Source organism: Chiloscyllium plagiosum, chromosome 7, assembly GCF_004010195.1.
Source record: "Chiloscyllium plagiosum isolate BGI_BamShark_2017 chromosome 7, ASM401019v2, whole genome shotgun sequence".
In the NCBI taxonomy this organism is placed as follows: Eukaryota; Metazoa; Chordata; class Chondrichthyes; order Orectolobiformes; family Hemiscylliidae; genus Chiloscyllium; species Chiloscyllium plagiosum.
Window position 1 is genome coordinate 32,606,364 of NC_057716.1, and position 25,491 is coordinate 32,631,854.

Below are 25,491 nucleotides of genomic sequence, written 5' to 3' on the forward strand. Positions count from 1 at the left end.
TTCATTTCTTTGTATTTTCCTCTTTTGCCATTTTGTTCTTTCCTCTGCTGTTTTCTGTCATGGATTCCCTCGATCTCTGCCACTGAAATTGATATTTCCAAGCTACTAAGGACAAAGGGAGAGAGAGTTTCCTGTCAGCCAAAGGTATGGTGCTGCCACTGTTTTGATTTGGCAAAAGGAATCCTTTACCCACAGTGCAGCCGCTTTTCTGTGGTGCCAACATCTGGAGAGGCGGGAACAGAAGGATGGAAACAAAACAACAGCGCTCGCCTGAAAAGTCAGTTCAGTTCAGTGTCAACTGTTCCAGCATGAGAGTAAAGGGGAGCAGTGAACTTAAAAGAGTGTAGGAGAGAGAAAGGGAAATCGGAGTGTCATTGTCAGTACTTCTAGTGCAGATATAATCACGTAACTTTCCCCAGTCCCTCCTCTTCACTACCACAAACCATTTCCTATCACACAGTATCATGTGTATGTAAGGTTCTGAATTCAAAAGTGCTATTTACAATAAATGCAGTTCAGTACCGGAGCGTCAAACTCATGGCTTGTCCCCGAAACCTATTGGTAGTTTTTCTTTGGATCTACACAGCTCAGAGGTTGGATGGTAAGAACGCCATTTGGTTGTGAATTATTGTAAATAGAATACTAAGAATTTCCAAAAGTATTTGGACAGGCAAAGTGAGCAGGGAATTATTTGGCAGATGGGTAAATGTGAGGTTGTCCAGTATGGCTGGAAGAATAGAATATTTTTATAAATGAAGAGAGATTGCAGAATATTGAGGGATCTGGATGTCCTTCTATATGAATCACGAAAAAGGTTAGCACTCATACAGCCAGTAATTAGGAAGGTAATTGTAATGCTGGAGGAAAGAAGTGCCAAAATCTTTCTACAGCTGTACAGGGTATTAATGAGATCGCACATCAAGTACTGTGTCCAGTTTCAGTCTCTTAAAGAGGGATATGCTTACACTGAAGAAAATTTAGAGTAGGTTCTCTGGGCTGATTCCTTGGATGAGGACAGTGGAGATGAAGATGAATTTCTTCTCTCAGAAAGTTGTTGGTGTTTGGAATTCTTGGAGTTGGGGGATAGATTTGCCTCCATGCCTTGAACTGTAAAGAGCTGAGACTCTACCTTCTGATAACTTCACAATAGATGCCAGTTGGCGATGTGTGTGCATGGACTTTGGATAAATAGTGGAAAGAGCCCACTTCTGATGAATAGGAGTTTTGCATTAAAATCGATGCTAGAAAGCTGTAGTAGTGAAAGTAGAAAGGAGCAGCATCTTTGATGTCATCAGGATGTCACAAGGCATCGCTAAAGAGTGCACATTGCTCCGAAATGGGAGATAGTCACTCCACAGCTTAAAGGTGACCACTAGACAGTTGAAGAAAACCAGACAGTTAGTACAGAAGTCTTCTTAGATGATCTCACTCGCAAATCAGTTTTCCACTTTGGATACTGGTGAAGCCACTGGTTCTTCAGAGAAGTACAGCTAGAACCAAGTCAGTGGCCCCACTAGTGGCTCGGCTGTATTGGAGGGAAGGAAGAAGAGAGGAAGAGCGGTATTAATAGGGGATTCTTTAGGCTGCTGATGGTATGTTGCCTCCCTGAGACTGGCTTTAGGACATTCTCCTGGAGGGGAATGAACAGCCAGAGGCCATGGTCCTCAGTTGGTACCAACTACTTGGGTCAGGACTTTTCCAACACCACTCTAATCTTGACTCTAATGGATGAGAGCCTGAAAGTAGATTTCATGGGAGGCATGAAATCAGAAGGAGACTGAAAAGCAAACTTCCAAAGCAGTAATCTCAAGTTTACTATCAGTCTCACATGCTAGTGGGCATAGCAACAAGACAATTCCACAATTAAATAAATGGCTGGAAAACTGGTGTTCAAGCTACCTGTACACTTTGGACATGTTGCCTCTTGGCGGGACCAGATTAACACTCTGACAAGAAGATTTACTTGTGCTGTTGGGCAGGATATAAACTTGTTTGGCAGTGGGTGGAACCCTAAGAAGGAACTTAAGAGTTCCAAAACCAGTTAAAAAAAAGGAATTTGTGACTAAACATAGGGAACGGATGAAGAAGTGGTAACCATCGAATATGATCAGAATGGAGAATAATGTTAAAAAGGCTGAATTGAAGTTTATCAATCTGAATGCATGAAGTATTCACAAAAAGGCTGATGATTCAAAAGCAGAATTTGAGGTAAGCGGAAATCTAGTAACTTCTATTGCAAGAAAGTGGCTACAGGGCGACTGAGAATTGACTATTAGGTTTATTCTATATTTAAATGGGATAAAAGATAACATTAGGAAAAGAGAATCATTGCTTGAAGAATCAAGATGTAGAATCAATGTGAATGGAAACAGCAACGGATAACAAACATTGATGAGAGTTTTCTATAGAACACCACACTGTAATACTGATGTTGAGCCCTCCATAAATCTGGAAATTAGAGATAAATGTAATATGGCTAATACAGTTGCTTATAGACTGACTTAACTAAGTCAGAAGTACACTGTGGAACATGAATTCCTGCGTGGAATTCTGGAACATTATATTGAGGAGTCAACTAGAGTCATAGAGATGATTGGCACAGAAACCCTTCGGTCCAATTCGCCCATGTCGACCAGATAAATTAACCTTAGCCAAAATTCCTGAGATTACACCAGTGTGGGACTGTTTGCTTTCCCACTCCAACAGTTGTTTGGCCTTGTTATGTTGCCAAGTTAGTGCTAAGTTTGGCACTTTTTTTGTGTATGCCCAATAACCTGGATTGATGTATATTGTCCAGATCAATTCATTTGTGATTTTTTTATTATGACCAACAGAAAAAGTAGCTGAGATTCAACATTGAAATATTGTTTAGCTCCATTACATCATCTAGTTAAATTCTGGTGATATGAAGTAGTTCAGGCCAAGCTACCAATTTCTGTGATGCTGGTAACAAATCAGAATTAGACACTGATGTAAGCACATGAGCAAGGCAATTCATACTAAAAAATGATTATGGCAGCATGGTGACTCAGTGTTAGTACTGCTGCCTCACAGCACCAGGGACCCAGTTTTGATTCCACCCTCTGTGCTGTTGTGTAGAGTTTGCGCAATCTCCCATGTCTGTGTGGGTTTCTGCTTGCAGTTCAAAGATGTGCAATCTAAGTGGATTAGCCATGCTAAATTGCCTGTGATGTGCAGGCTAGGTGAATTAGCCATGGGAATTGCAGGGATACAGGGAAGAGGTAGGGGGGTGCTTCTGGGTAGGATGCTCTTTGGAAGGTCAGTGTGAATTTATTGGGCCAAATGTAGGGATTATATGAGACTATGGTTAATGAGTCAGTGCGCACGGTACAGGTATGCCGATCGGCAGTGGAGTTTTAAAGCAGCTCACACTTCTCGTGTATACAGTAACGCAAAACTAGTCTATTATTGAGCTGTAAAATTCTCAAACTCTGTATTTTTGATTCCAATTCTGTACTGAACTAACTGACCTCAACTATGGTAACAATCAAGACATTTCGGCCTTCACACCTTTAGCCTAGAAATAGGGTAATTCGCTTGGGTACCTGCTCTTATCACTATCCAAAGATTCCAGCTAGAAATTGTACTTCAGTGTTTGTGAGGACAGTATTGTTTTCCCAAATTGAACAATTTGGCACTTATTTATAGTTGAGACTCAGGAAGATTGGTCACTTGACTACTGGACTCCTGCCTTGCAAAAGTGAGTTCATTTTTGAGGGAAAGAATGATGTAAAACAATAGGAAAAATACAGAAGCTTAGGAGAGGGTGCAAAGAATTTTACGAGGATGCTGCCTGGACTGGAGGGCTTGTCTTACAAAGAAAGGTTGACTAAGCTCGGACTTTTCTCACTGGGGAGAAAGAGGAAGAGAGGTGACCTGATCGAGGTATACAAGGTAATGAGAGGCATGGATAGATTCAATGGCCAGAGACTTTTCCCCAGGGCAAGATTGACTGGCACGAGGAGTCATAGTTTTAAGATATTAGGAGGAAGGTATAAAGGAGACGTCAGAGGTAGGTTCTTTACGCAGCGTTGTGAATGCATGGACTGTGTTGCCAACAGTGGTGGTGGAAGCAGAGTCATTAGGGAAATTCAAGTGACTGCTGGACATGCACATGAACAGCAGTGAATTGAGGGGTGCGTAGGTTAGGTTATTTTATTTTAGATTAGGAATAATCCTCGGCACAACATCGTGGGCTGAAGGGCCTGTTCTGTGCTGTACTTTTCCATGTTCCATCCTAACCTAATCTAGTCCCATTTGCCATCATTTGGCCCATATCCCTCTAAACCCCTCCTATTCATATACATTTCAAGATGCCTTTCAAATGCTGTAATTGTACCAGCCTCCACCACTTCCTCTGGCAGCTCATTCCGTACACGTACCACCCACTGCATGAAAAAGTTACCCCTTAGGTCCCTTTTAAATTTTTCCCCTCTCACCCTAAACCTATGCCTTTTGGTTCTGGACTACTCCACCCCAGAGAAAAGACTTTGTCTATTTACCCTTTCCATGCCCCTCATGATTTTATAAACCTCTGTAGGGTCACCATCAGCCTCTCGGGCTGTTTTGGATTTGATGTGTAACAAGAAAGGGCTAATTAATAACCTTACTGAAAAGAAGCCTTCAGCACATAGTATCATAGTAATATGATAGAATTTTAAGTGAGGTTTAAATGAGTCATATTTCATTCTGAAACGAAAGTCTTAAATTTGAGCAAATTAAACTGAAGAGCAAGTTGGCAAGAATGAATTTGGAAAATCACAATAAGTTTTGATGGAAAACAGGCATTTTTTAGTATTTATATAAATATTGCAAGGTTTACAATAGATATACTCCTCCAAGGTATAAACATCAAAAGGGAAAAGTGAGTCAATCATAGTTAATGAAAGAAGTTAAGACATACGAAGACAAGGTAGTGAGGAACATAAAGGTGAGGATGAACGTTCATATCAATATGACAAAGGAAAACGATTAGCAAGGATAAATGTGGCACCAAGGAAATATATATTGAAGGACAGGAAAATGGTAAAGAAACTGAACACTTATTTTGCTTCTGTCTTCACGGAAGATGATGCAGGAAATCTCACAGAAATAAAGCACCCGTGGAACATCTAGTTAAAAGAAATTACTAAAGAGGTAGTACTTGAAAACATAGTTGGATTGAGGGTCATAAATCTCTTTGACCAAGTTCGATTAGCTGCAAAATGTTGAAGGAAGTATCAATAGAGATAGTGGATGCTGCGTTGGTCATCTTTCAAAATTCTGGCAGGACTTTGATAGGGCTCTAAGTGTTGTCAGACAGGGAGGTCTAGGGATGCAGGTACATAATTCTTTGAAAGTTGGGTCATAGGTAGACAGGGTGCTTGAGAAGGTGCTTGACTGCTCATCTTCATTATTGAGATCATTGAATATAGGACCAAACACAAAATACACAGAAATTGCTGGAAAGGCTCAGCAGGTCTGTCAGCATCTGTGAATAGAAATCAGAGTTAACATTTCAGATCCAGTGATCCTTCCACAGTCCAACTCCTCATAAGAGTTGGAGTGTCCTATTGCAATTGTACAGGATGATGATGAGGCCACTTGCAGAGTATTGTATACAGTTCTGGTTGCCCTCCGAAAAGAAGGATATTATTAACTGGAGAAGGTTCAGAAAAGATTTTCCAGAATATTACTGGGACTGCAAGATTTGAGTTATAATGAGAGGCTGGATAGGTGGGGACTATTTTCACTTGGAATCAATTGTAATATTTCCAAATTTGCTGATGCCACTAAACTGGGTGGGATTTTAGAATCATACAGCACGGAAACAGACCCTTCAGTCCAACTTGTCCATGCTGACTAAGTTGCCAAAGTAAACTAATATCCATTTCCCTCTAAATCTTTCCCAATTATGTATCTGTCCAAATGTCTTCTAAATGTTATAACTGTACCTGCACCTATCACTTCCTCTGGCAGTTCATTCCATACACAAGCCTTCTGTGTGAAAACACTGTCCCTCAGGTCCCTGTTAAACTTTTCTCCTCTCATCGAAAAAAACTTTGACCATCTGAGGAAAATAGCCCCAGCCTATTCAGCCTCTCCCTAAACCCAAACCTTCTAATCCCAGCAACATCCTTGTAAATCTCTCCCACACCCTTTCGAGTTTAACAACATCTTTCCTATAGCAGGCAACCTGAATTGTATGCAGTATTCCAAAGTGGCCTAACCAATGTACTGTATTGCTGCAACATGACACCCCAACTCCTATACTCAATGCACTGACCAGTAAAGGCTTGTACCAAATGCCTTTTTCACTGTGCTATTTACCCGTGACTCCACCTTCAAGGAGCTATGAACCTGCACCCCAAGGTTTCTTTGTTTGGCAACACTCCCCAGGACCCTACCATTAAGCGTATAAGTCCTGCCATGATTTGCCTTCCCAAAATGAAACACCTAACATTTATTTAAAGAAAACTCCATCTGGCACTCCTCGGCCCATTGGCCCATCTGGTCATTGTACTCTGAGATAACCTTTCTCTCTGTCCACTATACCTCCAATTTTGCCAGGCAGGTAGCTTTAGAACAAGGGTAAGCAATCTCAAGATAAAGAGCAGACTATTTAAAACTGAGATAGAGAATTCCTTCATTTAAGAGGGTGGTTATGCAAATTTGTGAAGTGTTCCATTTCTTTCTAGGGTCCTCTTGTGGCACAGAGGTAGAGTCCCTACCCTTGAACCAAGAGACCTGCGTTCAAGTCCCACCTGCTTCAGAGCTGTGTAATAACATCTCTGAACAGGCATATTTAGAAAAATAAGTTAGGTTTTTTAAAAGAAATCAAATTCTCTCTCCAAGGCATTGTGGAAGCTCTATCATTGAGCATGAAAGATTGAAATCAATTGATTTTTGGAGATTAATAACATTAAAGGATATGAGGATATTGCAGGAAAATAACATTGAGGAGATGATCACTCACGAACTAAAATAGTGGGGCAAGTTTTATGGGCTGAATGGCCTACTCCTGTTGCTATATTTCTTTATTTTTATTCCTTAGACAATTGAAGGGGTAGTAAAATTGCAAAAGTAAAAGAAAAACTCTAAAAACTGACATCCAGAAAATACAATGTCAGTATTTCAACCATTTGATAAGAGTTGAAAAGCTACAAGCATAGAACATAGAACATTACAGGCCCTTCGGCCCTCAATGTTGCGCCAGTCTGTGAAAGCAATCTGAAGCCCATCTAACCTACACTATTCCAATATCATCCTATGTTTATCCAATGACCATTCAAATGCCCTTAATGTTGACGAGTCCACTACTGTTGCAGGCAGGGCATTCCACTTACTACTCTCTGAGTAAAGAACCTACCTCTGACATCTGTCCTATATCTATCACCCCTCAATTTAAAACTATGTCCCCTCATGCTAGCCATCACCATCCAATGAAAAAGGCTCTCTCACCGTCCACCCTATCTAATCCTCTGATCATCTTGTATACCTCTATTAAGACACCTCTCAACCTTCTCTCTAACGAAAACAGGCTCAAGTCCCTCAGCCTTTCCTCCCTCCATACCAGGCAACATTCTGGTAATTCTCCTCTGCACCCTTTACAAAGCTTCCACATCCTTCCTATAATGCAGTGACCAGAACTGTACGCAATATTCCAAGTGCGGCTGCATTATAGAAAGGATGTGGAAGCACGGAAAGGGTGCAGAGCAGCAACAGGTTAGAAACCAAAATGCACTGATAGAAAGGCAGAGGCATGTTTAATTGTAATTTTTACAAGGCAATTGGATAAACACAGAGAGAGGAGAAAACTGCAGGGCTGTGGAGAACAGGCAGGATGTGGGATGAATTAAATTGCTCATGCTAAGATTTTCAAGGGCTGAATGACTTCCCCTTTGGCATTCTGTGATTCAATTCTATGGGAGAAAAGGAGCAAAAAATATATGGTAGGCATGAACAGATCAAATAAAGAATTTAGGAAGTTTTTTTACACAGAGGGTGTGATAGCGTGAATTGGAATTGTTGAAGCCTTGATATGTTTAAGAAGTTTAATGCTTACAAAAGAGAGAAGGGATTGGAGGAATATGAGTTCAGGGTTGGAAGAGGTCATGCAAGTCAGAGGAGGCTAGTGAGGAATGTGAACCCAAGCTGAGACTGAATGGACTATTTCTGTGCTGCAGTTTTGATGTTACTACCCAGACTGAGGCGATAATTGGAGAGAGTCTGAGACTGCTACCACTGAAATTGATCCCAAATAACAGAAGACAGTAATAATGGTAGATACTTACAAGGGAGGTGTTTCAGATTCTATTCATTCATGCACCTCATTAAACAAATCCATTTTTTGTAATTTTCAATGGCAAACATGAAATCATTTATGATGTTATTGCAAGAGCGTTTGATGTGTCCATTTTAACTTTGTATCTTTGCTGTTTAATAGGTCAGATTAGCTCTGTTTCAACAGGCCAAGTTATGAACAAAATCTAAAATAACAATTTTGCTGTTCCCGAAAATCCCAGGAATTCCCAGAGCTCATTACATTTTTGATGCTCGTCACTGGTGTAAAGGTTTACCTTTCCCTTTTGCTGTAAGATAAAGAAACATTGCTATCCCATGAATGAATGAGCAAAGGTTGGAGAGTGACCCATTTTCTATGTGTCAGCAGCTGAACTGAGTTGCTGATCAAAGTGGAACCTTTCCCCAACCCCTCCGGAAGAGGCAAATAAAAAAACAAAGATCACAATCTGTAAAATTACTGCTGTATCATTTCCACGATAAATGATAAATTACATCATATGAGATGTTGAATATATTCCATCAACCCTTTTAATTTATGAATACATGATGATTTACCTTACTCCTTGCCCATTGTCAAGAAATTTAGCAATGCTTCAAGCTCCAAAGCCACTGATGATGAGACAAATCATGATGTAAGATTTGACAACACTGGAATCCTGTTCATACATTGAACCAGCGTCAATTTTACTGTCATTTTAAGTGTGACTAACTGGTAGCTGTGAATAATGTTGGAACCACACATTGGAAGGGTCACAGTTGCAGTTCAATAAAGCTCAATAAAGCCTGTAACGCACTGAAAATCTCTATTCCCTTGTGAGGCTAGCCAATAAAACAGTTGACAGGTATTTAACTGTGTGAGACTGGATATCAGAGTACCATGGGGTGGCACGGTGGCTCGGTGGTTAGCACTGCTACCTCACAGTGCCAGGGACTTGGGTTTGATTCCACCCTCAGGCAACTGTGTGGAGTTTACACGTTCTCCCTGTGCTTGCATGGGTTTCCTCCAAGTGTTCTTGTTTCCTCCCACAGTCCAAAGATGTGCAGGTTAGGTGAATTGGGCATACTAAATTGCCCGTAGTGTCCAGGAATGTGCAGTGAGATGGATTAGGCAGGAGACAAGTAGGGTTACAAGGAAAGTGTGACCTTGGGAGGAATGTTAAACAAAGGGTCAGAGGGCCGAATGGTCTGCTTTGACACTGCAGGGATTCTGTCATCATTCTATTCTATTATACCCCTACATATCCAGTTACCAGCCAGAGGTAGGGGAAGGAAATGGCTCTGTGGGTGATAGTCTGCCTTCTGAGTTAGAAAGGTGGGAGTTCAATTACAATTCCAGGGGCTTGAGCACAAAGTCTAGGTTGACACAGGGCTGTTGTACTATTCTGTCAGCAGCTCTATTTACCCACTCAGGTCAATGCCAAAGGTCCCATAGAGCTACTTGGAATGAACAGGATTTATATTTGATTATTGCCAAAAAGCAGATTACTGGGCCCTGGTGAGACCACACCTGGAGTACTGTGTGCAGTTCTGGTCTCCAAATTTGAGGAAAGACATTCTCAAGTCAAACAGGTCCTTTGGCCCAACTCATCCAAGCCGACCAGGTTTCATAAACTGAACTAGTCCCATTTCCTTGCATTTGGCTCATATCCCTCTAAACCTTTCCTATCCATGTGCTTGTCTAAATGTATTTTAAATGTTGTAATTGTATTCACCTCTACCACTTCCATTGGCAGCTTGTTCCATACACCCATCACCCCAGATGTGAAAAAGTTGTCTTTCAGGTCCCTTTTAAATCTTTCCCCTCACACCTTAAACCAATGCCCTCTAGTTTTAGACTCCCTGAGTTAAGGGAAGAGATCTTTGCATTTCATTTTATCTATGCTCCTCATGATTTTATAAACCTGATTTTATAAGCCCACCCTTCCATCAGCCTCCAACAATCGAGAGAAAATAGCCCCAGCCTATCCAGCCTCTCCTTATAACACAAACCCTGTAGTATCGGTAACATCCCTGTAAATCTTTGTAGACAGTAGACAATAGACAATAGGTGCAGGAATAGGTCATTCTGCCCTTCGAGCTTGCGCCACCATTCAATATGATCGTGGCTGATCATCCTTAATCAGTATCCTGTTCCTGCCTTATCTCCATAACCCTTGATTCCACAATCCTTGAGAGCTCTATCCAACTCTTTCTTAAATGAATCCAGAGACTGGGCCTCCACTGCCCTCTGGGGCAGAGCATTCCACACAGCCACCACTCTCTGGGTGAAGAAGTTTCTCCTCATCTTTGTCCTAAACGGTGTACCCCATATTTTTAAGCTGTGTCCTCTTTTCGGCACTCACCCATCAGCGGAAACATGTTCCCTGCCTCCAGAGTGTCCAATCCTTTAATAATCTTATATGTCTCAATCAGATCCCCTCTCAGTCTTCTAAACTCAAGGGTATACAAGCCCAGTCGCTCCAGTCTTTCAGTATAAGGTAATCCCGCCATTCCAGGAATTGACCTCGTGAACCTACGCTGCACTCCCTCAATTGCCAGAATGTCTTTCCTCAAATTTGGAGACCAGAACTGCACACAGTACTCCAGGTGCGGTCTCACCAGACCCTGTACAGCTGCAGAAGAACCTCTTTGCTTCTATACTCAATCCCTCTTGTTATGAAGGCCAGCATGCTATTGGCCTTCTTCACTACCTGCTGTACCTGCATGCTTACCTTCATTGACTGGTGTACAAGAACACCCAGATCTCTCTGTACTGCCCTTTTACCTAAATTGATTCCATTTAGGTAGTAATCTGCCTTCCTGTTCTTGCCACCAAAGTGGATAACCCTACATTTATCCACATTAAACTGCATCTGCCATGCATCTGACCACTCACCTAACTTGTCCAGGTTACCCTGTAATCTCCTAACATCCTCATCACATTTCACTCTGCCATCCAGCTTAGTATCATCAGCAAATTTGCTAATGTTAATACCATCTTCTATATCATTAACATATATTGTAAAAAGCTGTGGTCCCAGTACTGATCCCTGCGGTACCCCACTGGTCACTGCCTGCCATTCTGAAATGGAGCATTTATCACTATTCTTTGCCTCCTATCAGCCAACCAACTTTCAATCCAAGTTACTACTTTGCCCCCAATACCATGCGCCCTAATTTTGCTCACTAACCTCCTATGTGGGACTTTATCAAAAGCTTTCTGAAAGTCCAGGTACACCACATCTACTGGATCACCCTCGTCCACCTTCAAAGTTACATCCTCAAAAAATTCCAGAAGATTAGTCAAGCATGATTTCCCCTTCATAAATCCATGCTGACTCTGACCTATCCTGTTACTACTATCCAGATGTGTCGGAATTTCATCCTTTATAATAGACTCCAGCATCTTTCCCACCATTGAGGTCAGACTAACTGGTCTATAACTTTTCGCAGGGTCTGTGCAAAATGGCCAATATGCTGCAATCCTATGTTACACCATTCAAAAGCTTTTCATTCTTTCTCTCTAGTTCAGGGTGCATTTGCAAGAATTGTATGAATTCAAATCTTTTTGTTTCATGTAATACTCTATTATACTGTGATAATATACAGATTACATTATATTCACAAAATTATGAGCTGCATTTGTAATTAAAATTCAAAGTTTCGAATTGTCTACTTGGTGGATGCAAACAACATGCAGACCTACTTTTCTCAAGTTCTGGTCCTAATGTTTTAGCAAGCCTTAATCAATGTCTTTTTATTTAGATGGTACTGTAAATGTGATCCCTCTAATCCAGAATGTCTGAATATCCAGAAGCTAGGATGTCTGGGTCCATATCCCACCAATGAGACAGTAATAGATGAGGTCTCTTGGCTATATATAACCATGTCCCAGACCTGATCATTAGTGTGTCGATTGTAAAATATCCTATTCTACTATTTCAAATTGATCAAAGGACTTTGCCGAGCTAATGTTTATTGCTTAACTACGACCAAAAAAGCAGATTGTGTTATATTTCTCATAGCAGTTTGTATGACCTTGCTATTTGCAAAGTAGCTGGAATGTGTGTCTGCAACTTGTTTGCAACTCTCTTCCTCTCTCTCTCTCCCCCTCTCTGTTTTTCATTTCTCTTTTGCTGTCTCTGTAGTATTCCTGGTTTTGGTATGTTGGGCTAAAGAAAAGTGTCATTCCAATTGGAGCCAAGTGCACTAATTTCTTTACTGCTGTTAGGATCTATGGGCTTTGCTTAGTTCCTCTGCATGGCTTGATCCAGATGATCTCAATGTAATTCACCCCACAGGACCAAATCAGCTTCTGGCTTCACCAGTAAGTTTTAGCTTTACAACAATAAAGCCAAGTGAGGGACGAACCTGGGGAGCACAAATTTGGGTAGGATATCAGTCAGGTGGAGAGAAAAATAAGCACAAAAGCAAACAGGAATGATTAAATGTATTGGACATGACAAATTGAACAAAAATGAATGATTATAATAGATATAACATTTCGAGCAGGAATTAATGATTTGCCTTTCTGTCTTTTTAAGGAGCTGGACTAAGAGTTGACCAGCCAAGGTTCTTGGAGGTTGATAGCACCGGTGAGGCCACCCTACAGTGTAACCACAGCTGGGGTGAAAAGACAGAACTAAAATTAACTATTCTTAAAGAAAGAGATCCACGAGTGGTTTGCATTGGAAGAACAAATTCATCTGTACATCATGTCAACTCTACAGAACTCCTGCATTGCCAGATTAACCGAACATCAGACAGTATTTATGTCACGTTCTATGGATTCAACTCATCTTTAATTGACAACTTTTTCTGCAAGATCGAGAAATTGTACCCACCACCTTATGAAGGGAAACAAGGGAATGGGACAATTATGTTCATCAGCAACAAGAAGAATTGCAAGAATTGTGAGAGCAGTTATGGATTTGTATAACTTCTGGGTTAACTTGTGTACTTAATAATGTGATCGCAGAGGTGAATGGAACTTGTTTCATTTTAGGCAACTGTGTTAAAATTAAACACTCCAAAGACAGGTACAACACAGGGTTAGATAGAGAGTAAAGCTCTCTCCATAGTCCCCACAAACGCTCCCAGAAAGATGCAGCGCTGGATTATAGAGTCATAGAGTCATACAGCACAGAAACAGTCCCTTTGGTCCAACCATTCCATGCCATTCATAATCCCAAACTAAACTAGTTCCACCTGCCTGTGTTTAGCCCGTATCCCTCCAAACATTTCCTATTCATGTACTTAGCTAAATGTCTTTAATATGTTGTAACTTTAGCCACATCCACCACTTCCTCGGGAAGTTCATTTCACATGCAAATCATGTCTTGTAAAAATATAGAGTCATATAGCACAGAAATTGATCCTTTGGTCCAACCAGTCCATGGCAAACATAATCCCAAACTAAACTAGTCCCACTTGCCTACTCCTGGTCCATATCTATCCAAACCTTTTCTCATGTACCTATCCAAATGTCTTTTAAATGTTGTGATTATACCCACATCCACCACGTCCTCTGGAAGTTCATTCCACCCTCTGTGTATAATAACCATAATAAAATTGCAATAAATCTTCAATTAAGCCTGCAATCCCAGGAGCAGTTGCAAGATCCACACTGCCTTTTTAACGTTTTCTCCTATCACCTTAAAAATATGCTCCTTAACCTTGAAATTGCCACCCTAGGGAAAAGACACCTGCCATTCACCTCATGATTTTATAAATCTCTATAAGATCAATTCTATAGGGACAGCACAGGGTTGGATACAGAGTAAAGCTTTCTCTATATTGCCCCATCCGAGAGTCCCATAACAATAAATTATTTAGATACAGACTAAAGCTTACTCTATACTTTCCCATCAAACACTCTCAGGTTAGGAAAAGCACTGGGTTGGAATCAGAGTAAAGCTTCCTCTATACTTTCTCTATGTCGGAGCAGAATGGTTAGCATTGTTGCCTCACAGCACCAGGAGCCCAGGTCTAAATCTCGCCTCAGGCGACTGTCTGTGTGGAGTTTGCACTTCCTCCCTAAGTCTGCATGGGTTTCCTCCAGGTGCTCTGGTTTCCTCCTACAGTCCAAAGATGTGCAGGTTAGGTGAATTGGCCATGCTAAGTTGTCCATAGTGTTCAGGGATGTGTAGGTTAGGTGCATTAGTTAGAAGAAATGTAAAATAATAGGGTAGAGGAATAGGTCTGGGTGAGATACCCTTTGAAGGGGTATAGCTTTAAATTGAGGGGTGATAGATAGAGGACAAATATCAGAGGTAATTTCTTTACTCAGAGTAGTAGGGGCAGAGTAGTAGTAGAATGCACTGCATGCAACGGTAGTAGACTTGCCAACTTTAAGGGCATTTAAACGGTCATTGGATAGTCATATGGATGAAAATGAAATTGTGTAGGTTAGATGGGCTTCAGATTGATTTCACAGGTCAGCGCTACATTGAGGGCCAAAGGGCCTGTACTGTGTTGTAATGTTATATGTCCTGTTGAAGGGTTGGTGTGGACTTTTGGGCCAAATGGTCTGTTTCCACTCTGTAATGATTCTATTATTCTATATGCTGCCCCATCCAACAGTCCCAGAACAAGTAAATCACAAGCCTAGATACAGAGTAAAGCTCCTTCCATATTGTTCCATCTAACAGTCCCAGGATAAATACAGAATAAAACTCACTCTACACTGTCCCTGTCAAACAGTCCCAGAAAGGTACAGCTAGACACAGATTATAGCTTCTTCTAAACTGTTGCAATAAGTCCAATATCAGAAGAGACCCCTGTGTACAAATGTAGTATTTTGCTTTACCCACCTACCCCCATTTGCTATCTGATGGCCAGCGTCCAAATTCATTATTAAGAAATTAATTGCTAAGGAATTAATAAGCCATTGTTCTTACAGTTGCACAGTTTGTGATGTTCATCAGCACCTAACAATCTAAATGGATTGGCAATATAAAATTATGAAACCACAATTCTTAGTGGCATTAGCCATCATTAATTAAATTAATTCATTCATAATTAAGTACTTAGTTGGCTTGTTTTGTAAAGTCCAGAGATTGTGAAAGGCATGATAGCAACAGAAGTGTTCCTTTATTTTGTCACTGGTTTAGATAATGATTGATATGTACCTCAACTTCCTTTGCCCATATTCCTAAATAACATTTCCCAATAATACAAAAACCTCCAGCTTTAGAATTTAATGGTCCCAGCCATTGGGGTTAGGGTGACCTGAATTTTCTCCAACATTTATGTGAAACATTACTTCCTGATTTCCCTCCTGAATGGTCTAGCACTAATTTCAAAACCTTTCTTTTCCTGGACTCTTCTAGCAGAGGAATTGGCTTTCCCATGTCTCTTCTATAAATACAATCCCCTCAGCATACTCAGGTCCACACTGATCCTCTGAAGAGCATCCCACCCTACTACACCATCCTTGTAAACCTAGATTTCCCATGGCCAATCCATTTAACCTGCACATCTTTGGAACTGTGGGAGGAAACTGGAGCACCCAGAGAAAACCTATGCAGACGCTGGGAGGAAGTGTAAATTCCACACAGACGGTTGCCCGAGGCTGGAATATAACCCAGGTCCCATGCACTGAGGCACAGCGGTGCTAACCACTGAGCCATCCCACTAGTTCAATGGGATTGCTGCAAACTCCATTTTGAAGACATCTCTGGGCATGTTTAGGACACTAACTGACAAAATAGATCTGCTTCATAGAAATGCATGCAGTTATCAGAATCTTGTTTATATCAACATGCCTAAAGTGATAGTCTCAATATGCAATGTTCTTTCAATCATGTTTTTCATTGTGTTTCAGGTTTCCAGTTTGTAATGCTCTTGATCATGGGGTTTCTCGGTTTCCTGACTCTGTCAAGTATGATCTATAGCATTGTACTGACATTGAAGACATGCAGAGTTAAAGTAAGTGCCTAATGGAACATCATTACCATTACAGAAAAAATATATTAAAAAAGAGAAGCCTTCAGCACAATATACACGTTACTATATCTAACTACCACTTGAATGACTCAGAACCTTTGTCTTCCACATCTATCGGCTTTTGGTGGTTCTCTGTGTTTGATAAAGAGTTTTCCAACAGTCTCCTTTATTAAGGAAAGATGTAAATGCAATGGAGGCAGTTCAGAGGAGCTTTATTAGAATGAGTGACTTGTCTGATGTGGAAAGGTTAGACAGATAGGTTTATACCCACTGGAGGTATGTGGTGACTTGGTTGAAACATATAAAACCTTAATGGTGTTCATAAGATCGGTAAAGAGAGGATGCTTTTTGTTTTGGGAGCATCTAGAACTGGGGCTCACTATTTAGAAATCAGGAGTCGCCCATTTATAACTGGCGTTAACAGATTTTCTATCTCAGTGGGTCATGTATCTGTGAAACTCCTTGAAAAAGTGGTGGAAGCGAAGTATCGAATGTTTTTAAGGTAGAGGTAGATAGATTCTTGTTAGCATGGGGGGGTGAAAAGTGATCAAAGGTAGGTAGGAATGTGGATTTGAGGTTACGATTAGATCAGCTATGATCTCACTGAATGGCGGAGCAGACTTGAGGGGCTGAATGGCCTTCTCCTGCTCTTGATTCAAATGTAAATTAAGTTAGTGAAGGAATCAAATGTTTTCCATTCATTTTGTGCCATTCCCGGCCTTGAGTCACCCCAATGCCCTTTATAGCCAATGAAGTGTTGGAAAAGGATAGACCAGATCTAAAAGTTGAAGTCTAAATTGGAGAAAGGCCAATTTTGATGGTGTTAGCCAAGAACTTTCAAAAGTTGATTGGGGGCAGATGTTCACAGGTAAAGGGACGGCTGAAAAATGGGAAGCCTTCAGACATGAGATAACGAGAATCCAGAGAAAGTATATTCCTATCAGGGTGAAAGGAAAGACTGGTAGGTATAAGGAATTCTGAATGACTAAAGAAATTGAGGGTTTGGTTAAGAAAAAGAAGGAAGCATATGTCAGGTATAGACAGGATAGATCGAGTGAATCCTTAGAAGAGTATAAAGGCAGTAGGAGTATACTTAAGAGGGAAATCAGGAGGGCAAAAAGGGGACATGAGATAGCTTTGGCAAATAGAATTAGGGAGAATCCAAAGGGTTTTTACAAATGCAGCACCTCGCATTTATCTGAATTCAACTCTATCTGCCACTTCTCAGCCCATTGGCCCATCTGATCAAGATCCTGTTGTAATCTGAGGTAACCTTCTTCACTGTCCACTACACCTCCAATTTTGGTGTCATCTGCAAACTTACTAACTGTACCTCTTATGCTCGCATCCAAATCAATTATGTAAATGACAAAAAGTAGAGGACCCAGCACCGATCCTTGTGGTCACAGGCCTCCAGTCTGAAAAACAACTCTCCACTACCACTCTCTGTCTTCTACCTTTGAGCCAGTTCTGTATCCAGTAGGCTAGTTCTCCCTGTATTCTGTGAGACCTAACCTTGCTGACCAGTCTCCCATGGGGAACCTTGTCGAACGCCTTACTGAAGTCCATATAGATCACATCTACCACTCTGCCCTCATTAATCCTCTTTGTTGCTTCTTCAAATAATTCAATCAAGTTTGTGAGACATCATTTCCCACGCACAATTGACTATCCCTAATCCATCCTTGCCTTTCCAAATACATATACATCCTGTCCCTCAGGATTCCCTCCAACAACTTGCCCACCACTGACGTCAGGTTCACTGGTCTATAGTTCCCTGACTTGTCCTTACCACCCTTCTTAAACAGTGGCACCACGTTAGCCAACCTCCAGTCTTCTGGCACCTCACCTGTGACTATCGATGATATAAATATCTCATCAAGTGGCCCAGCAATGACTTCCCTAGCTTCCCACAAAGTTCTAGGATACACCTGATCAGGTTCTGGGGAGTTATCCACCTTTATGCATTTCAAGACATCCAGCACTTCTTCCTTTGTAATACGGACATTTTTCAAGATGTCACCATCTATTTCCCCTCATTCTATATCTTCCATGTCCTTTTCCACAGTAAATACTGATGCAAAATACTCGTTTAGTATCTTCCCCATTTTCTGCGGCTCCATACGAGGGCCGCCTTGCTAATCTTTGAGGGGCCCTATTCTCTCCCTAGTTACCCTTTTGGGAAAGCAAATCTTAGCAGGACTTATACACTTAATGGTAAGGTTCTAGGGAATGCTGCTGAACAAAGAGACCTTAGAATGCAAGTTCATAGCTCCTTGAAAGTGGAGTTGCGGTAGATAGGATAGTGAAGAAGGCATTTGGTATGCTTTCCTTTATTGGTCAGAGTATTGAGTACGGGAGTTGGGAGGTCATGTTGCCACTGTGCAGGACATCGGTTAGGCCACTGTTGAAATATTGCGTGCAATTCTGGCCTCCTTCCTATCGGAAAGATGTTGTGAAACTTGAAAGGGTTCAGAAAAGATTTACAAGGATGTTGCCAGGGTTGGAGGATTTGAGCTATTGGGAGAGGCTGAACAGACTGGGGTTGTTTTCCCTGGAGCGTCGGAGGCTGAGAGGTGAGAGGGGAAAGATATAAAAGAGACCTAAGGGGCAACCTTTTCACGCAGAGGGTGGTACGTGTATGGAATGAGCTGCCAGAGGATGTGGTGGAGGCTGGTACAATTGCAACATTTAAGAGGCATTTGGATGGGTATATGAATAGGAAGGGTTTGGAGGGATATGGGCCGGGTGCTGGCAGGTGGGACTAGATTGGGTTGGGATTTCTGGTCGGCATGGACAGGTTGGACTGAAGGGTCTGTTTCCATGCTGTACATCTTTATGACTCTATGACTCGAAGTGGCCAATCATGTTTATGACTCACAAGTGCACAGAAGAGAATCCACAATCAGTGGCATTACTATTACTGAATTCCCCTGCACTAACATCCCAGGAGTTCCCATTGAACAGAAGCAGAACTGTACCAGCCATATTAATGCTGTGACTACAAGAGCAGGTCAGAGGCTAGAAATCCTGCAGCGAGGAACTTACCTCCTGTCTCCTGATGTTTGTCTACAATATTCCCAAACCTCAAGTTAGGAGTGTGATGGATTACTTCCCATATGCATGGATGCTCCAAGGGCACTCAGGAAACTTGACACCATCCAGGTTAAATCGGTCTAATTGATTGGCAGCAATGTGCACCATCTAAAAGATATATTATACCAAATCACCAAGACAGTTTGACAGCACTTTCCCAAGCAGCAACTTTTACCACCCATATGGACAAGGGCAGCAGATACACAGGAACCTGCAAGTTCCTATTAAAATCAAACACCATCTTGACTTAGAACTGTGTCACCATATCTTCACTGTGGCTGGATCAAAATCCTGGAACTCCTTCCCTAACAGCACTTTGCACGTTCCTACAGCAGGTCAAGGAGACAACTTACAATCATTTTCTCAGGTCAATTAGGAAAGGACACTAAATGCTGGCCCAGCCAATGATTCCATCATCCTACGATTTAGTTTTTTTAAAAATGATAAAGGCACAGCAAGGATAATAGAAGCAGTTCCAAAGAACTTTCAACAAGGCCTTTGAAGTATTTAGTTACAGCTCAATTCTCTGACACTTTCTCTGCTCCATTGGCAGGACCTGTGACCAGACCATGATGCATATTTGAGATGTAACCTCACCCCAGAGCTCTGTGGAGTGTTCTCACAACATCTTCCAATTTACATTGACCATCTCTTTCTGCACTCTAGCCACTCAGTCCATCTCCCAAACACAAATTCCAGGGACACTGCATACAATACTTTTCCCAATACAGATCCCAGAGATAGTGCCTTTGATACATCTCCCAACACAGATCCCAGAGGCACTGTAAACCTCCCAACCGCAGATCCCAGAAACATTCCACTCAGTACATGGATCACTGAAACTCTCCCCATCAGTGTATCGTCTAGCACATATCCAGAGGACATCTCCCATTTGACCCTTCTGGATCCACAGCATTGATACTTCCGATTTTAGTTTGCTTAAGCTATGGGTCATTTTGAAGGATTATATTATTTTCCCAGTTGCTGGGTCATAATTGGGTTTTTTTTTTCATTCCTTGTCTTGTTGTCTTTTGTGAAAAGGGGCATTGGAATTAGCCTGTTTCTAGTTCAGTGGGATATCCCCTGGACTCACTGATTCCGTTATGATGGCCATGAAATCCTTTGTAAATTTCTCCCCACTCTTACTGATAGGTATCAGAGATTGTTTCTCCCTGACCAGATTTGAGCATGTTTGAGATGTGTATGGAAGCAATCTTACAACCACAGCTGTGGAGTTTTGGGTGGGTAAGAGCTGCTATTCACTCTTCATCCACTCCCCAACTCTTCTGTCTGATGCTGAGGTTTAGGAACCAGTCTCCACATTTATCTACCCAGCTCATCTTGCCAAATGATTTTTGTGACATTGGCACAAAGGGATAATGGCTGAAAAATGTGTTGCTGGAAAAGCGTAGCAGGTCAGGCAGCATCCAAGGAGCAGGAGAATTGATGTTTCGGGCATAAGCCCTTCTTCAAAGGGATAATGGCAGGATAAAGTGACCTCTCATTTCCATTACATAAGACAGAGGCACAAGATTAGAAATCTCACCCAGAAGAGCATTTACTAGCTCTCAGTTCACCCCATTCCACTCGCAGGGCAGCAATGGTGGCAATCGAGTTATAAATGGAAGGATAATGGAGGTAGAGTAGCAATTGAAGAAGGAGTGTAAAAGCTGTCAATCTGGTTCTAAGCCAGTCAGTGAGGGAGAAAACCAAAACACTTTGATTTGTGAATAGAGTTTATTGACAACTCAGTTATACAGCCCCTTCGACCCCCAACGTTTTAAAGGTGCTCACTGTATAAACAATTATAATAATAAAGTTTATGTTCGTAACCCTAAATGAAGGCGCAAACAACATAACAATGTGACTGACCAGGCAGTAACAAAAGATAAAAACCGAAAGAACTGCGGATACTGTGAATCAGAAACAAAAACAGAAGTTGCTGGAAAAGCTCGGCAGGTCTGGCAGCAAATCCGTGAAAGGAAGTCAGAGTGAATGTTTTGGGTCCGGTGACCTTTCCTCAGTTCTGAGCAAGGTTCACTGGAACCGGAAATATCAACTCTGATTCCATTAACAAAAGATATCTTGAATAAGAAGGACATCCACCAGACTCCAGCAGAAGTGTGTTGTCTTGGGGGCAGGCATCATTTTAACAGAGACATGGGGCAATCTTAGTGTTTATTTCCCCCAACAGTTGTGATGTCCCAAACTTTTATAGCAACTAATCATCAAACAAGCTGAAACCATTGTCTTTTGTCCCTATCAAAAAATTCAACTCAACACCATTCCCTTCCTTGGGGTAAAAACAATGACTGCAGATGCTGGAAACCAGATTCTGGATCAGTGGTGCTGGAAGAGCACAGCAATTCAGGCAGCATCACCATTCCCTTCCTTGGCCATTGCCTGAGGTTGCACCCTATATAACTTGAATTGAGTTTCCATCTCCAGATCTGCTCCATCGCCATGATTTCTTTGTGTGAGAATTGCCTATCTTCCACCCTCTACTCTTATCTAGAGGTTAATAAGAGTGAGGCAATTAAGATAATTCATCTAAGCAGAAAAAAATACTCAAAGGTCTAAAATCTGACAACACTCTAGAAGCTGATTGTGTCCATATTGGGGTTTTAGAAGAGATAACTGTAAAGATAATAGATAGACTAGCTATAATTTTTCAAAATTCCCTCGATTCTAGATCAATCCCAACAGTTTAGAAGTTAGCAAATGTAACACTGCTGGTCAAGAAAGGAAGAAGAGAAAAACAGGAAACAACATACCTGCTAACCTAAAATTAGTCAACAAGAAAGTTCTGAAGTAGATTAAAGGCAAATACTGTAAATCAGTTATTACAAGAAGTTTTAACAGTGCAGTTAGAATACCTGATATTAGATTAGAACATGTCAACAAAGTTTTGCAAAAGTGAAATGCCATTTAACAAGCTTTGTGAGGATAAAAATAAGTAATTAAATAAAGGGGAATTGCTAGATGTGCACTCTTGGATTTCCAAAAGCTTTATTATAAGTTACTGCAAAACAATGTGATGAACCCAGCTGCTGGTAATACTGGACAAGTCAGGTTCCAGTCTGAAACCTGGCTTGATAGACCATCCATTTTGTTTTTGCAATTTAGTTATTACAGTGATAGTCTGTCACTGAATATATTCACAAGAAGCTGTCAAAGTATTTTTAACAAAAGAGTGTTTATGAAACAAAAGGAATAAAAGCAAAAGAATTTGGAAAGATCTTATAAAGAGCAAGAAGACAAATGTAACCCTTTTTCACAATAGTATTCTTCATAGACAAGTAACCCAGTTAGGTATTGCTTCTATCCTCCATCTTTAATTTCTTACTCAACTGACAAGGTTGTAAGCATTTCCTTTGAACAACTTCCTGAAATTTATCAGATATCTCGTATATGTGCCCAGAGACATACAGATACTTGCTGATTTTTTTTGTAACTAAACAATGCGAGCAACTAAGGTTATTTTCCAGCCCTTTTTTTTTAAATAGAATCCCTACAGTGTGGAAACAGGCCCTTTGGCCCAACAAGACCCCAAAACCTCCAAAGGGTAACCCTTCCCAGACCCATACCCCTACCCTATTATCCTACATTTACCCCTGACTAATTCATCTGACCTACTCACACCTGAACACTACGGGCAATTTAGCATGGCCAATTCACCTAACCTGCACATCTTTGGATTGTGGGAGGAAGCTGGAGCATTCGGAGGAAACCCCCCCACAGAGATGGGGAGAATTTGCAAACTCCACCCAGACAGTTGCCTGAGGCGGGAATCGAACCTGGGTCCTTACTGCTGTGAGGCAGCAGTGCTAACCACTGAGCCACCATGCCATCCCCAAAGCTCAATGCAACACTCTCAGTCCTCAATCATCTGAATTATTGGCATACAATACAGTGACTCCTGACTTTTAATACACCCGATGCATGGGTTCTGACAATGGTGAAACGGCATCAGCTGCAGTGATAGTGGAGCAGGGACTCCTGGCTGTACTAGACTTGGAACGTGGACTGTTTCGGCAACAGCAAGTCGTTGACTGCAGTGGTGTCGGTGCACTGAGCAGGAGAGTCTGGCTGTCGTAGGTCCAGAGCAAAAACGTAGAAGTCCTAGAGCCATGTCTGGGACCCCAGCCTTTGAAGTTGAACTGTATCTAAGTACTTTCTTTTTATTCTTTGTACCTTAAGATGACAACAGGTCATGGTGACAGAACTCATTTCACTGTATCTCCCTAGATATATGTGACAATAAGTCATTCATTCATTCCTGCAGTGATGTTCTGGAACTGTGACAACTGATACATATGTCCAATGCAATTATTTAATCTATATTGACTTCCAGTCCAGTATTACCTCATTATAAAATCCTTAACTTTGTGCTCCAACCCCTCCATTGCCTGTGCCTCCCTATGTCTATAATCCACTCCAATCCTACAACATTTTGAGGTCTCTGTGCTCCATCAGTTCTAGTCTTTTGGACACCCCATCTTTGGCACCCCTGACATTAGCTCTTTGACTTTGAACATTGGAATTCCCTTCTTAAACTTCATGTTGCCTCCCCCTCTTTGTTGCTCACTTAGTATATCTCTCTTAGTCTCTAATTTAAAACATTGCTCTGTGACCATGGCAACCCTGCTAATACATCTGGTAATGTTTTTGTGCTGTCTTGAGGGGGCATTTCCTTGGGCTGAAGACACCATATAGATACAGATTAATGTTGAATACCAAAAAGGTGACTTTCAGTTAATTAGAGTCATAGAGATGACGGAAGCAGACCCTTCAGTCCAACTCGTCCATGCTGACCAGATGTCCCAACCCAATCTAGTCCCACTTGCCAGCACCCACCAAACCCTTCCTATTCATATACCCATATAGATGCTTCTTAAATGTTGCAATTGTACTAGCTTCCACCACTTCCTCTGGCAGCTCATTCCATCCACGTACCACCCTCTGCGTGAAACATTTGCCCCTTAGATCTCTTTTATATCTTTCCCCTCTCACCCTAAACCTATCCCTCTAGTTGTGGACTCCCCCACCCCAAGGAAAATACTTTGTCTATTTATCCTACCCATGCCCCTCATGATTTTATAAACCTCTGTAAGGTCACCCCTCAGCCTCTGACACTCCAGGGAAAACAGCCCCAGCCTGTTCAGCCTCTCACTATAGCTCAAATCCTCAAACCCTGGCAACATTCTTGTAAATCTTTTCTGAACCTTTTCAAGTTTCATAACATCTTTCCGATAGGAAGGAGATCAGAATTGCGCGCAATATTCCAACAGTGGCCTAACCAATGTCCTGTACAGCCACAACATGACCTCCCAACTCCTGTACTCAATACTCTGACCAATAAAGGTAAGCATACCAAACGCCGCCTTCACTATCCTATCTACCTGCGGCTCCACTAATTGTTGTGTGAACTGGAAGGTATGGCTGGGGGAAATGACACTAAATATATGCATTTCTTTCACAGAAGGTGGTAAAGAAAGAAGAGGAGAATTCTGTGTATGTACAAATGGCCCCCAGCAATGGTGGAGAGCAGAGCAGGAGGAACACTGAGTCGGCCACAACTCTTTCACGCAAATACTAAAAGAAAACGTTTATCTAGTCAAGCACAGAACTTCATTGTAACAGTTGAACTGCTTCTATATTTGTCAGAGCACAGTTGATGTGGTCTCTTTTGTAGTCAGAAAGCTTTGGAGAAACGCTGTGTAAAATGGTCAATGTGTTACTGCCACGCTATATTTGTTCTCAAACTAACAAGTCTTGATACTCAAGTTATTTTTGTATCAGCGCAGCATCGCCTCACAAAATGCCGCTTGAAGAGGCATTGGTGGTAAACTTCCATATAGAGCCAAGAGCAGGTATTTCATTACCACTGGGGACATGGTTGGATTACTGGGCCTCCTTTGAGCAAGGGAGCTTTCTCACAGGATACACTAGCCTCTAGTACTGGATCCATAAAGTTGTATATTTAAAACACACCATGTAAAGATGTGAAATAAAACTTTGAATTCTCACTTGATAGTCCTGAAGGTTTGTGGTTACCTGTAAGAAGAGTGGGTTAATGCTAATTCCACTCCTATATCATAGAATCCGTACGGTGTGGAAGTGTTCACACCAACCCTTCAAAGACCATCCCATCCAGACACGACT

The 25,491-nt window shown here is 41.5% G+C and overlaps 1 protein-coding gene across 1 annotated transcript; it reads left to right on the forward strand.

The window, feature by feature from the left end:
• The first annotated feature begins 458 nt into the window (after positions 1-458).
• On the forward strand, positions 459-25,491 carry LOC122551998 (T-cell-specific surface glycoprotein CD28 homolog). Its single transcript, XM_043694558.1, has 4 exons — positions 459-601; positions 12,828-13,196; positions 16,109-16,212; positions 24,809-25,491. Exons 1-4 carry the CDS (start codon positions 538-540, stop codon positions 24,923-24,925), a joined length of 654 nt encoding a protein of 217 aa, XP_043550493.1. The 5' UTR covers positions 459-537; the 3' UTR covers positions 24,926-25,491.